We start from the raw sequence: 14323 nt of genomic DNA on the forward strand, positions 1-14323 counted from the left end.
ATATCATATACTTCTAGTGGTATTTTACTCTGTCTTTTTGGCACAAGTTTATTAATACGCTGAGGATTGGATGCATGAGTTTCCTCCAGTTGCAAAATATAACCCGTATTGTATTATCTTTTTAAGTATCATAACCGTTTATCAAACAAATTTTGCCCCAACTTAAAATCAACTCTGTACTGTTCTTTCTATTCTTTTTCACCTTTATATTTTAAATAAATACGTTCTGCTTTACGCATTGCCTTCCACAAATCCCCTAACTCCTCATTCCAAAATGGTTTATTAGGCCTGTGAATTTTCTGAGGCGACTTTGGTCTTGTGACTGCTCCACCTAGCTCACTGTTTGTTGCCGCACAATGAATTCAAGAAATAACAGTGAGTGATCTGGGACTCAACAACTATCACTAATCAAATCATAGCATTGGCAGTCTGAAATAAGTTGAGATGAAGGTAATACTTTAAAGTTCAGACAAGTTTCTAGACAGTCAAAAGGTACAGCTATATAATCTACGACAGCCCTCCCTTTGGTTGAGACTGAGGTAAAGTTATTGCTAAGTGGGCTCAGCCATCCATTTAGAACACACATTTTAGAGTCCAGTAGAAATTCCAAGAAGGCCTCTCCATATAGCGGTTCACACAGTCATCAACTGCAGTACGTACAGGAATATTGTCCACTTCACTTCAATAATCTAACTGGTCACCAATACTACTGTTGAAGTCACTGCAAAAATAAACAGCGTCCAAATTTGAAAATAGGTAAACCTGGCTCAGTAAATGAGCAAAAAAAAAAAGAAGATACGTCCCTTCCCCAATGAGACAGTTAGGGTGGTAAATAGCATGAATAAAAAACTATAGTCTGAACGCCTATGTGTAAGACAGATCCCTATAATTCCATCCACTATTTTATCAACTATTTCTATTTCAAATTCACTGAAAAGATGGGATTTAACAAATGGGATTTAACAAATATCCCTATTTCTGTAAATTAGACATGTTCTCAGTATTTACTTTGGTTTCATATGGGACATGAACAGCGGCCTCCTGGGTCAAATTCCTGTGTTTGTTTGACTCTCTAGTGGCCGTACTGGATACGGCACCCCCTCACTACCCTGACTTTGTTCACTTTACTTCCTCTTTTGCTCCCGTCGTAATAAGTATGGCCACTAGAGGTCGCTGCCTAACAGTAAACGTAAATATGAGTCATGATAAGCTTCTTTACAGACGACCTAGGGCATCACCTTTGGGTAGAACATGTGTCTGCATTATCATATGTCCTGAAATTCGTTCTTCAAAGCACAGAGTGTGTAGTCAAAGGGTTAAAACATGCTTTACTGCAGATCTGAACCAACAGAGCTCATCTAGCAGGTGTTTGTGAAGCTGGAGGTGTGTGATGTCTTGGATTTTTGTCTCTGAGCTCCTTACTGACGGATGTTTGTGTTGGAATGTGGGCAGAGCGAGGATTAGCTGGGTAATCCCTGACCAGAACAACGCTAATCCTCAACCTCATCCCTCACACCTCTGGACACTGAGCTATTCAGATGCTACACAGGAGACATGGAGTGTGTTTCTGTAGTGTGTGCCCACTGAAAACTAGAATCCCTTCTGTTAGGTAAAGACAAAGACAAACAGTGTAAGAATAAAGGTCAGGATGAAGACAGATTTATGTACAGACAGATCCCGCTGTGTTATCATCTTATAAAAGAAGTGGTCATGCAACAGAGGCATTGGTTCAAAACAACAGACTTTATAGAATAATAGACGACGACACCGTGAAGTCACTCATTGGTTTGTGGACTCCCATTTTGCCACTTGAGGTTGGCATTTGGCCATCACAGTCTTGGATGTTTGGGTCCAGAAGTGAGCTAGCTAGCTTGGTTCGCATAATGCATCTACAGCTGTGGTTAAATGTGATAATGCTAATGCTAATGCTAATTTTCATTTGCGACAAACAGACCTAAAACTATTGAAATAAAATGCCAGAAAACTGCACGTCTGGTTCCTTAGAGCGTCTTTTAGTCAACCAAATGCTGAATAAGACTTTTTAGGTGACCAAAATGTTATAATGAACTTACACAAATTTGAAGTACACTGAAATAGTGACAGCTATGGCTACACCTATCCTCTGTGAATCTGGTTACATTACTTAATTGCGCTACACTTCTGCTCTATGTGTCCCCCCGCTCTACCGTACAGTGCCTGGAGTTTGGCGAGGGCTCGGTGACAGGGGACATGTGTGAGGACCTGTGTGTGCTTGGCCTGGTTGAGTACAAGCGCTGCCTCTACTATGAGAATGGGAAGAAGGTGATTGAAGCACGCTGGAGAGGAAACCCCGTCATCCTCAAGTCCAAACTGGAAAACTTTTCATCCTACGAACCACTGGGAATCCTGGACTATCAGGTAACATCTCTTGTTATTGATCCAGGGAGGCTCAACCTTGATCACAATACACTGAAAATGATTTACAGTAATTCCCTCTCACAGGACACAGCAGAGGAGCTCTCCCCGCTTGATGTGGTTTTCTACGCCACTCTTGAAGTAAGTCAGATCATTTGTTGATAATAAAGCTTCTTATCAGACAAAAACATGGCGGGAACCTGAAGTTGTACAAAGAATTTACACTAGCTGTGTTTCCATCAACACATTTTGAAGGATCACGTCAGAAGTACTGTATGGAGACTGCAATTTTTGTATAAAAATTAGTACTGTGCAAAAAATTTTGAACGCTTGCTTAAGGCGGTTTTTGTCTTGTCAAAAAAAAGTTGCCAGAAAACTGTTGGCATTTTATGTTTATGAAAGCCACAGATACATTTCATTTGTTTGTTATTATGTAGTGATTCATTCAAACTTGACATTTCAACAGTGCTGTGGTTAACGTGTGGTTAGGTTTAAGCACAAAACCCACTTGGTTATGGTTTGGAAAAGATCATGTTTTGGCCCAAAATACTTTTTGTGGCACCATCCCGGCAGAAAAGTGAGTGATATCTTGGTGAAAAACAACTTCTTTTTGGGGCACTATCCCAGCAGGAAATATGGCAGTATCTTGGTTAAAACAACCGCTTTTTGTGGCATTATCCTGGCAGGAACCACAGCGATGTCTTGGTAAAAAGCAACTTCTGTTCATGGCACTATCCTTTTGAAAAACAAAACAAAAACAAAACACGGGTTGCTATAAAGCACCCACATTTGGTGACTATAAAGCTTCTAAAAACAGCAATGACTTGGTTAAAAACAACCAGTGTTGTTGTTTGTTGATATGAACAGTGGTCTGCAGTGGTCTGCAGCTCTATAGAAGTGTGCCTAATTCCCTTTTTCTTTGTTGTGACATTTCAGAAACTTGTAATTTGCTTTGCATGACTGTAGATAGGACTGCTGATTTGCTGTGTGTAAAGTAACAAAATCACAACTTTTCTATGAGTGCATCCTCTTTTTCCTCTGATCTCAGATACGAAACTCTCTGGGGCTGGCTGAAGAGAATGAGGATGAAGAGGGAGGAGGAAGTAACAGCTCTCTGGCCAGACTTTGGGGGAAGAAGCTGAAAAACAGAGATAAGAGTTACTCCAGAGCAGAGCTGGCCTCACTCTGGTCTCTGCTGCAGCAGGAAGAGTATACCTTTCTCAGGTAAAAAACACAGGGAATAACTACCCCTCAAATATCCTGAAAGTATTTCACAGCTTTCAAATGTCAGTTTTCAGCAAGTGCTGAAAATTCTGGGGTCTGGTTTCGGGGATATAAGGTCTATGCTTCCGAGAAATTTGTTTGTATGAAAAGTGACAGAAATATTTGTGTGACACACACTGATTATTTTGTTATTTCCAGTTAAAGTTCGGTTTCTATTGAAATTATTTCAACAATGAAAAGCAAAGATGAAATATAATGAAATAAGGTATAAATTGTCCATAGGTTGCAATACAAAGTGGGAAAGAGTGCAAATAAAACTAGATTTAAACAATAAAAATTATCACTGATGTGCAAAAATTAGGCCATTATTTTCTTAAATCACTGAAATCAATGGGCCTATATTTGGGACAGGCATTTATATGGGACAGGCCTTTAATTTCTTTCACACAAAACTGTTTCTCAGCAAAGATCGGGAAATACAATCAAATTGTTTACTCAAACCAGTATGAATATTACTTGTTTAAAAATGAGGCTTTAGATAACATATCAATTATGAATCATTCACATAATCAAGCTCCGACAGACAGTGCATTAGAGAGACAGAGGGAGGGAGAGAGAGAGAGAGAGAGTTACAGCACTTGAGGTTTACAGCATGTAGCCGCACCGGGCTAGTAAAAGGAACTAGGCTTTTAACTGGGACTAGGCTAGGCTTGAAGTTTTACGATAAGTGTCATAAATATAATCAGTCTAAGTAGCAAAAATAGTTGATGTAAGTGATTTAACTTGCCTTATATGTGTGTAAATATTTGTAATATTTCATCCTCTGGAAAGCATGAAGCAACTCAGGAATCCCCACCTTGGTCTGACCACTGGATTTTTGGGCCTCTGCACGATTATAGCCGTGACTGGAGGCATTATGTTATGAGGCTGTCCATCCATTGGTCTCATCTAAAATGCAATAACTCAAGAACGCCTTGATGGCACAAATGTCCACTGGACTAAATGATGAACTGGTTAGATATTAGTGGTTAAAGGTCAAGGTCACTGTGACCTTGTGTCTGTCTTATTCTCGTGTTGGCCCAAACCTCCACTTGGACTCAAGAATGAACTGATTAGATTTTGGTGATCAAAGGTCACTGTGACCTCACAAAAATGTTTTTGGCAGTAACTCAAGAATTCTTACGCTAATTATGACAAAACCTCACACAAATGTCTAAAAGGATAAAATGACTAAGTGATCACATTTCATATCCAAAAGGTCAAAGGTCAGCTTCCCTGACATCATGATGTTTTCTGGCCATAATTTAATGCCATATCTCAGCAACAGAAAGGGAGGCATTTGGTCAGATACAGAATTGGTGACTCATCTCAAAACTGTGCTGACTGTACACATCTGTGCTGCAGAAGGGAAATGTATGTGAAGCATCCATGTTGAAGCCTCTTTGCAGCAGCATTGATATTCGAAGCATTATCTGCTGTCATGGCTACACATAAGTCTGGACAGTCATGGATGTAAACTGTTACTGCAACTTGACTGGTTCATAGATGCACACAACTGTGAGGCAGTAATTCTAGTTTAAATTTCTTGTGACGTGTCAATTTGGCCTCATGTTGGTGCTAAAAGTTTAAAAGGTTAGGATGACATCAAAATGATTAGGATATATCTTTGAGATCATAATAATTACAACTAGTCTAATGATAATTGGGCTGGGAGTTCTTTAAACAGGCTCACTATCATCATTTTTTTTAGTGTTTACCAAAAAGGAAAAAAAAAGCCATAAAACCATGTTTCTGCTATCTTCTTCCAAAAACTCAACTAAGTCAAGTAAGCTCATGTCATCCTTGAAAATGAGAAATTTTGTCTGCAGAGCTGGAGGACAAAAAGAGAAAGACGTCAGCTTGTTTTCAGGGCTCAGACAACCCACCAGGCTGGAAGCCAAAAATAAAAGCGGGGAGGCGAGGTGACCTGTGCTGCTGCTTATCTGGAGGCAGAGCTGCAGTGACACATGGAGTTCAGGATATAAAAAAAGAACAGTGTTTGTGTTTGTGTGTGTGTGTGTGTGTGTGTGTGAGAGAGAGAGAGAGAGAGAGAGAGAGAGAGAGAGAGAAAGAGAGGTACTTGGGAGGGTGTTTGGATGTAGGGATGGAAACAACAGAGAGGAGGGGGATAACACACTCCTGTGGATTTGTCTAACTAAAGGGTGTGATATTAGCTCATACACAGGCATGTTTCCTTGTTATCAGAATCAGAAACAGGTTTTGACACGCAAGGGATTTGCTTTGTGTTTGGTGCATTATGGTCACAAAAAAACTAAATAAGATAAACAAATAAATATATAACAATATAAACAACAATATAAACAAAATAAGAGAAAAGACCAAAGAAGTCCTGAAAAAGTCAAGAATCACAAACATGAAATAGAAATTTGCCATAAAAAATATGTAAGATATATCCCCACTGAAATGAGGCTTATGACCCTGCATCACTAGCTCACCCGCTAAGACAGCGGAATTTTTAACCTATGTACTACTTGCTCTGCCCAGCTGATTGAAAGGATGACTTTTGCAGCAATAGGCTACTATTTTAATTTAGCTGCTAACATAAAGTACTCTTTGCTGCAATTTTTTTTAGCATTTTTAACATTTACAAAGCTCTCCAAATGCCTTTACATGCTCTCCTAACACATATAAGAAAGTAAATGTATTTTTTTTTTTTAAGATTATTTTTGGGGGCTTTTTCACCTTTAATGGATAGGACAGAGTGAAATGGGGGGAGAGAGAGTGAGGAAATGGCATGCAGTAAAAGGTTGCAATCCAGATTCAAACCCATGACCGTTGTAGCGAGGCATCCCCTCTATATAAGGAGCACCAGCACTATCCACTATGCTACCAGCAATCCTAATTGTAAAGTTTAAAAGTTAAACTCTAACTACTTCACAACACACATGCCACCATACATGGAAATGAGGAATGCAAGACTTGAAATATTTCTTCTAGTTATGTAAGGTGGCTCCACCTTACATAACTAGGCTACTACTACCAGGAGGGCATCATTTGTCATTGTAGGTAGTAGTAGCCTAGTTATGTAAGGTGGCACCACCTACCGTACAGGAGTGGGACGACTACCAGCCCTTTTTTTTTTCCGAGTGAGAAATTGGAGGTGTGGCGTGTGAAAACAACCAATTGCGTGACTCTCAGGGCGAATGCGTGAGAGTTGGCAGCTTTGCTAATTAGCATTAAACACAAACTGCAGCTGAAGTCGATGTAACTGTCATTAGGTCTGAAGATATTTTGTCATAAACAAGTGGCAGTCTCTCAGGTTAAAATATGAAGCCAATGCTGAAGTGTCATAAACTGCTCCTCTAATGTCCACTTGAGGCTGGCTCCAAGAGCAAGTCATTCCCCATAGACCTCCATGTTAAAATGCCCAACTTTACAGCAGACATAAACATGTTTACAGCCTGGTACAAAAACACGTTTGGTCTCTATAGCTAAGTTCAACAACAAGGCTGAATTTTTATATAACTAACCCATTAGGTAACGTAACCATGGTGTAACCCTAGCTTTACAGTGTATAGGTGTATCTGTAGCTGTCACTATTTCAGTGTATTTTCATTCATGAAAGTTAATTGTAACATTGTGGTCACCTAAGAAAATCTTGCTCAGCATTTGGTTGCACTAAAAGTCCCTCTAAGGAGTTGTATGTTCAGTTTTTCAGCCACATTATTTTGTTTTTAATAGTTTTAGTCTGTGTCACTAGTGAAAATTAGCATCAGCATTATCTCAGGGAGCACTGTGGCGAGATATTACAGCATAACCATAGCTGTAAATGCACCGTGTTAACCAAGCTGGCAGCTAGCATTAGGGTTATCTCCACTCTCAACCCTCTTGTCCAAATATGGTTTCTTCTGGCTCCAAAAATCCAAGATGTTGACAACCAGAATGTCAAACATGAGCCTCTAAAATGGGAGTCCACAAACCTGTTGGTGATGTCACAGTGGCTACGTCCATTATTTTATACACAGGGTTCCTACAGCTTAAGGCAAGTTAGATTTAAGACTTCCTAAGACTTTTTTATTGCCTCTTGCAACAAATTTTTAGACCAATTTCACAATAGCCCAAAACTGAAGTAAAAAACATGAACCATCATCAGTAATGAAGGGCTACGGCCAATTTTGCCCAAACATTGTGACATAAAACGTAACCATTTTGATCAAGTTAAAAAATTCGATGATCTTCTTGGAATGCTGAAAAAAAAATTAAACCTTTTAGAGTGGAACACATGGAATACAATGAACATACTATATTACCAGACAAGTATCCATCTGGTTCGCCTTGAATAATGTTTGTTCATTCTGGTCACTGTATGTGGGCAACAACTAAAGCTTACAACCTCACACCTTAATACAAATTACATGTGAGCAAAATATTGATGTAGAAGTTTTTTACCTGCAACCAAAATATTTACTTTCATCCGGCATCAAAGTCCACACCCCATGTAGCAACATTTTTGCCATCTTTCCAAGTTGTTCCAACTTGAGGGAGCATTCACTTGAATTTTCCCAGTTGACAGCTAATTTTTCCAATTATTCTGACAACATTTGAATGCGCTATGCATTTTGACATCAGCCAGTCTGAAGCTCTCTGACTGGATGTTTTTCACTGCAGTGCTCCTTGAGAATTATAGTTGCCTTCACTCCAGTAGTGTTACAGACAGTCTTCTACTGCTCATGATCAGGACTGCTCTTGTGATGCTTTAGTGAAAACCACACGTTCTCATACCTAAATGACAGAAAAAGTCTTTGCCAAAAACAATGCTAATGACTGTTGTACTTAAGTTAACTTAAACACAGAAGTTAAAATGACTCTCTGTTGGCTTATGGATTTACTCTGGATACAAACAGTGGTCTCATTGGTTCAAGTCCTGTGTTTGTTTGAACCATCCATCCACCCCGATGCGCCATATGTCTGTGTATATGATGTCAAAGTTGGCACTTATGCACCAACACTTTCACAGACTTTCTGAGTTGTTGTTTGGACTTGAGGTGGCGCTCATGTGAATCTTCCAAGTTGGGAACAAATTTTTCCAATTATTCCGACACCACGTGAATGCTCTGTGCATTCTGACATTAGCCACTTGGCAACAAAATCTGAAGCTCAGATGTTTCTCACCACAGTGCTCCCTGAGTCTTATACTTGACTTCTCTCCAGTAGTGTTGTAGACACAGTCTTCGACTGTTCACCTTTAATCAGTATACCCAGAACAGTTTGATAATCAGGTAAACATGACCAGGATGTAAATTTGTGTTTCCTAAGATAGCAAAGCAATTACCCACCCCACTCTGTCTTACTCTGCCTCTGATAACCCCTTACCCTGACATTCTTACTTTAACCCTAACAGTCCCATTACCGCCAGGCTCTCTCTGCGAGGGATATCGGTATGCAGTGACTCTTGTTGGAGCACCCAGCTGCGCACAGCGAGTTAGATTTTTAGGGTGATTTTATCTTAGCCAATCCAGAATTTGTGTAAGGAGTTTTAAAAGTCCTTACCTTTTGTTTGGTGCGCCTGTCCCGCCGCGCAGGGAGGATACTCCTCCGAGTCACCACTGACTGCCGTCTTTCCTTCAGAGACGACTGTTCATGACGCCAATTATGTAAGGAAATTGCTCAACTTCAGCAAATACTGAAATGAAGAGACTCAGAGAACCACGGAACAAAGTTACAGCCAACGGGATTACTTTAATTGCAAAATACAACTCAGCACACTCAGGTTGTAGATCGTAACAGAGAACTGCAGAATACAGCAGAAACAGCCCTGCTTATCCAACTTTCAGATGCCTTTATACTGTTGAGTGTGGGCGTCTGTTCGTTTGTGTGCATGTGTGTGTGTCTATGTGTGTGTGTGCAGACAGGTCTGGGATTATGATCTCATTGTCCCAATAGGTTTGATTCCTTGGGAAACCTAAGTGTTTTCTGTTCCGTTTGATTTCCGAGAATTGGAACTGCGCACGAACCTCAATTTATCAAAACAACTCCTTTATCTGAGTTTCCCTAGCATTCCGAACGTCACTTAACTCAAAAACAACTTATAAGGATTCTTTCCTATTGCGAAACCTAACCTATCTGTTCCAACGGTCAGGTCACTCTGACCCAGAAATGTTCTGCCCCATTTGATTTTCCAGGACTTGTCTCGTCTCGTCTCGTCTCGTCTTGTCGTCCTCCGCTTATCCGGGTCCGGGTCGCGGTGTCAGCAGCCTCAGCAAAGAAGCCCAGACAGTCCTCTCCCCAGCCACCTCTGTCAGCTCTTCCGAGGGAACCCCGAGGCATTCCCAGGCCAGCCGGGCGATGTAATCCCTCCAGCGTGTCCTGGGGCGGCCCCGAGGTCTCCTCCCGGTTGGACATGCCCGAAATACCTCCCAAGGGAGGCGTCCGGGAGGCATCCTTACCAGATGCCCAAACCACCTCAACTGGCTCCTCTCGATGTGGAGGAGCAGCGGCTCTACTCCGAGTCCCTCCCGGATGTCTGAGCTCCTCACCCTATCTCTAAGGCTGAGCCCAGCCACCCTGCGAAGGAAACTCATTTCGGCCGCTTGTACTCGCGATCTCGTTCTTTCGGTCACTACCCAGAGCTCATGACCATAGGTGAGGGTTGGAACATAGATCAACCGGTAAATCGAGAGCTTCACTTTCTGGCTAAGCTCCCTTTTCACCACAATGGACCGGTCAAGCGTCCGCATCACTGCTGACGCCGCCCCAGTCCGCCTGTCAATCTCCCGCTCCATCCTACCCTCACTCATGAACAAGATCCCGAGGTACTTAAACTCCACCACCTGAGGCAGGACCTCCCCCCGACCTGGAGTGGGGAATCCACCCTTTTCCGGCTGAGGACCATGGCCTCAGACTTGGAGGTGCTGATTCTCATCCCAGCCGCTTCACACTCGGCTGCGAATCATCCCAGCGAGAGCTGGAGGTCACTGTTCGATGGAGCTAGGAGGACCACGTCATCCGCAAATAGCAGGGACGAGATCCTCCTGTCACCAAACCTGACACCCTCCACCCCTCGGCTGCGCCTAGAAATTCTGTCCATGAAAGTTATGAACAGAACCGGTGACAAAGGGCAGCCCTGGCAGAGTCCAACCCTCACCGGGAACAGGTCCGACTTACTGCCAGCCACGCAAACCAGACTCGTGCTCCTTCGGTACAGGGACTGGATGGCCCTTAGCAAAGGGCCACCAACCCCATACTCCTGGAGCACCCCCCACAGGATGCCCCTGGGGACACGGTCGTAAGCCTTCTCCAAATCCACAAAACACATGTGGATTGGTGGGGCAAACTCCCATGCCCCCTCCAGCACCCTGGCGAGAGTAAAGAGCTGGTCCACGGTTCCGCGTCCAGGACGAAAACCACATTGCTCCTCCTCAATCCGAGGTTCAACTATCGACCGGACCCTCTTCTCCAGCACCCTGGCGTAGACCTTACCGGGTAGGCTGAGGAGTGTGATCCCCCTGTAGTTGGAACACACCCTCTGGTCCCCTTTCTTGAAGATGGGGACCACCACCCCGGTCTGCCACTCCAGAGGCACTGCCCCCGATGTCCACGCAATGTTGCAGAGGCGTGTCAGCCAGGACAGCCCTACAACATCCAGAGCCTTGAGATATCCAGGGCGAATCTCGTCCACCCCCGGGGCCCCGCCGCCATGCAGTTCCTTCAGTACCTCGGCGACTTCTGCCCCCGAAATTGGACGACCCGCCCCTGAGACCCCCGGCTCTGTTTCCTCACTGGAATACGTGTTGGTGGGATTGAGGAGCTCCTCAAAGTATTCCTTCCACCACCCAACAATGTCCCCAGTTGACATCAGCAGCTCCCCGCCCCCACTGTAAACAGTGTGAGCAAGTTGCCGCCTCCCCCCCCTGAGGCGCCGGACGGTTTTCCAGAACCTCTTTGCAGCCGATTGATAGTCCTTCTCCATGGCCTCACCGAACTCCTCCCATGCCCGAGTTTTTGCCTCCGTGACTGCCACTGCTGCGCTCCGCTTGGCCCGCCGGTACCCGTCAGCTGCTTCTGGAGACCCACAGACCAACCATGCCCTGTAGGCCTCCTTCTTCAGCCTGACGGCTCCCCTCACCTCAGGACTTGACTACGCAATAACTACTCAATTTACCAAAACTCCTCTAAGGAGTCTTTCTTATTGCCATATCTGATATTTGATCAACTGCTTCCAAGACCTTGTGCAACTGACATTATTTTCACCTTTGATATAGAATGATACATTATCTGCCTCTACAGTCTACACCTGACCAATCCAACCAACAAACGCAACAAGTAATAACAAATGTTGGGGAGAGTAGAGCGGGTCATGCCTTCGTCATCCTAGGAAATACAAATTTGCAATCGGGACTGCTCTTACACGGCTTTATAACAGTCAGTAAAAAAACAACACATCCTCGTATCTGAACAGCAGACAAGCACGTTTGCCAGTGACTACCAAAATAGCATATATGAGAATTGGAGAGTACCAGTGACACAAGCAAGATATTGATTGAACTAGAGTTATGTCTAGTAACTACTATTTAACGTGAAATTGTTTGAGTTTGGTTAGGTTTAGGAAGTGATCATGGTTAGGGTTTAAATAAGTACGTTTGTGAGTATAAGTACGACTTACGGTTTCACTCAGGAGAACAGCAGTCTCCTGGGTGAAAGTCCTGCATTTGTTTGACCTATGTATCTACTCATGCAGACCTTGTCTCATTATACTACACCACCTGACTTCCTCCAGTTCTCTCATCATAATTATTATAGCCACTAGAGTTTACCCCCTAACAATAAACTTGAATATGAGTCATAAGATGTCTGCACTGACAACCTATACAGTGTTTTTTTGGGGATGGATGGTCTGGTAAAGTCTCTGATGTGTCTTATATATATTAATGTTCTCCAGAGTCCTGCAGGACCTCAGCACCCACGTTGCTAAGGTGCTGGGCTCCTGCGGTCATTTCTACGCAGTGGAGTACCTGTCTGCTGGGCACGCCTGGGACCAGAACATCTTCTCCCTGGAGGAGGTGGCTGTGTCTGGGCTGCAGGATCCCGGAGCCCGCGGGAGGTGGACTGCCAGGGAGATGGTGCACCACATCGCACTGAGTTTCCTGGACATGGTGTGGCACTTTGACAACGACTTCACCCACAAGCTGCATCTGTGTGACATCAAACCAGAGAACTTTGCCATTAGGAAGGACCTGACGGTGAGTTTTCAGCTGCGTTTAAATTCATAGCTTGGTGACCTTCTCCTCCAGAAACAACTCACAGTGAAAACAACCAAATGGCTTTAATGTTTCCTGAAAATGTAATGAACATTAACAGAATAAAAGCCAAGCAGGGAGCTGGAAGAAAAAGATAAAAGGGATGTTATTTAAAAAGCTATTAGAGAGAGTAGAGATGGAAATCAGAGAGCAGGCGGTAGATTACGTGAGATGTTTTTTCTTAGGGTTTTTCTTAGTCTACAGCAGAAAATGTGACCCTGCTGCTGGTAAAGAGAAGGTCATTATGCATCAACTGCACAGACACACACACACACACACACACACACACACACACACACACACGCACACACGCACACACCTAGGCAAGATGCCTGCTAAGCTGCAGACCATTGTTCAAGACCAACAAATGACAAAACCCATTGTTTTTAGTTGGTCATCGCTGCATTTCCATCAGCTATTTAGCCAAAAAGTAAAAAATGCAAGTGTTATTGAGGGACCTGTCACTCTTTTCCAGCAGCTTTCTAGACAATAAACAGATGTGTTTTTATAGACCTGTAGCTCTTGTACAGGAGGCTTTGTAACCTCCAAACATGAGTGCTTTTAGGGATTTGTTACTCTTTTTCCAGTGGCTTTTAAGGCACCAAATGTGGGTATTGTTTCGGGACACATAAATCCAAACATGGGTATTATTTTGGGACTTGTTGCTCTTTTTCTGGCTGCTTTTTAGGCACCAAATGTGTTCTTTAGGGACCTGTTGCTCTTTTCCAGCAACTTTTTGGGCACTAAATATGGGTGGTTTAAGGAATGAATGAATGAATGAATGAATGAATCAATAGTTTATTTCGGTTACAATATACAATACTTAAATTGTGTGCAATCAACTGACAAAACATTTACATACATGTTTGCACTACACATTTTCTCACAACAAAATTTAACAAGCTCTGCAACCGAAAAAGGAATAGGCTGAAGCTGAGGCTCATTTTTGCCTATCCTGTACAATCCATAAGATAACCCAGAATATCAGTAATACAAAGAAAAAAACACAACAAAATTTAGTCTAAATTCTTCTTCTTAATCATTTCACAATTCAATCAATTTTACATTGTAATCCTTAATTATTTTACCTTTCAATGTTTTTTTGAAACTCAACAGAGATCTACACAATTTCAACTCATCACTAACCCCATTCCATAATTTAACTCCCAAAAATGAAACACATCTGTATTTAACATTAGTTCTCACATTACTAATTTCAAAGACACTCAACCCTCTTAAATTATACTTTTTTTTCTCTTAATTTAAAAAATTGTTGAATACAGGTGGGAAGACTTTTATTCTTTACTCGAAATAGTATTTCTAATGTTTTCAAGTATACAATACCTAAGAATTTTAAGATGCGAGACTCTAAATAATTTGTTAGTGGTTTCACGATAGGAAGCTTTATT

The 14323-nt window shown here is 42.5% G+C and overlaps 1 protein-coding gene across 2 annotated transcripts in view; it reads left to right on the forward strand.

Moving 5' to 3' along the window:
* dipk1c (divergent protein kinase domain 1C) overlaps positions 1-14323 on the forward strand; it is a 124837-nt gene that overhangs the window by 96578 nt on the left and 13936 nt on the right. For both annotated transcript variants that reach the window (XM_078162594.1, XM_033638781.2), the window contains 4 exons: positions 2194-2397; positions 2482-2535; positions 3443-3618; positions 12557-12857. In XM_078162594.1, coding sequence (XP_078018720.1) covers positions 2194-2397; positions 2482-2535; positions 3443-3618; positions 12557-12857 — 735 coding nt within the window. The remainder of the gene's footprint in view (positions 1-2193; positions 2398-2481; positions 2536-3442; positions 3619-12556; positions 12858-14323) is intronic.

This window comes from Epinephelus lanceolatus, chromosome 20 (assembly GCF_041903045.1).
Source record: "Epinephelus lanceolatus isolate andai-2023 chromosome 20, ASM4190304v1, whole genome shotgun sequence".
Taxonomy (NCBI): Eukaryota; Metazoa; Chordata; class Actinopteri; order Perciformes; family Serranidae; genus Epinephelus; species Epinephelus lanceolatus.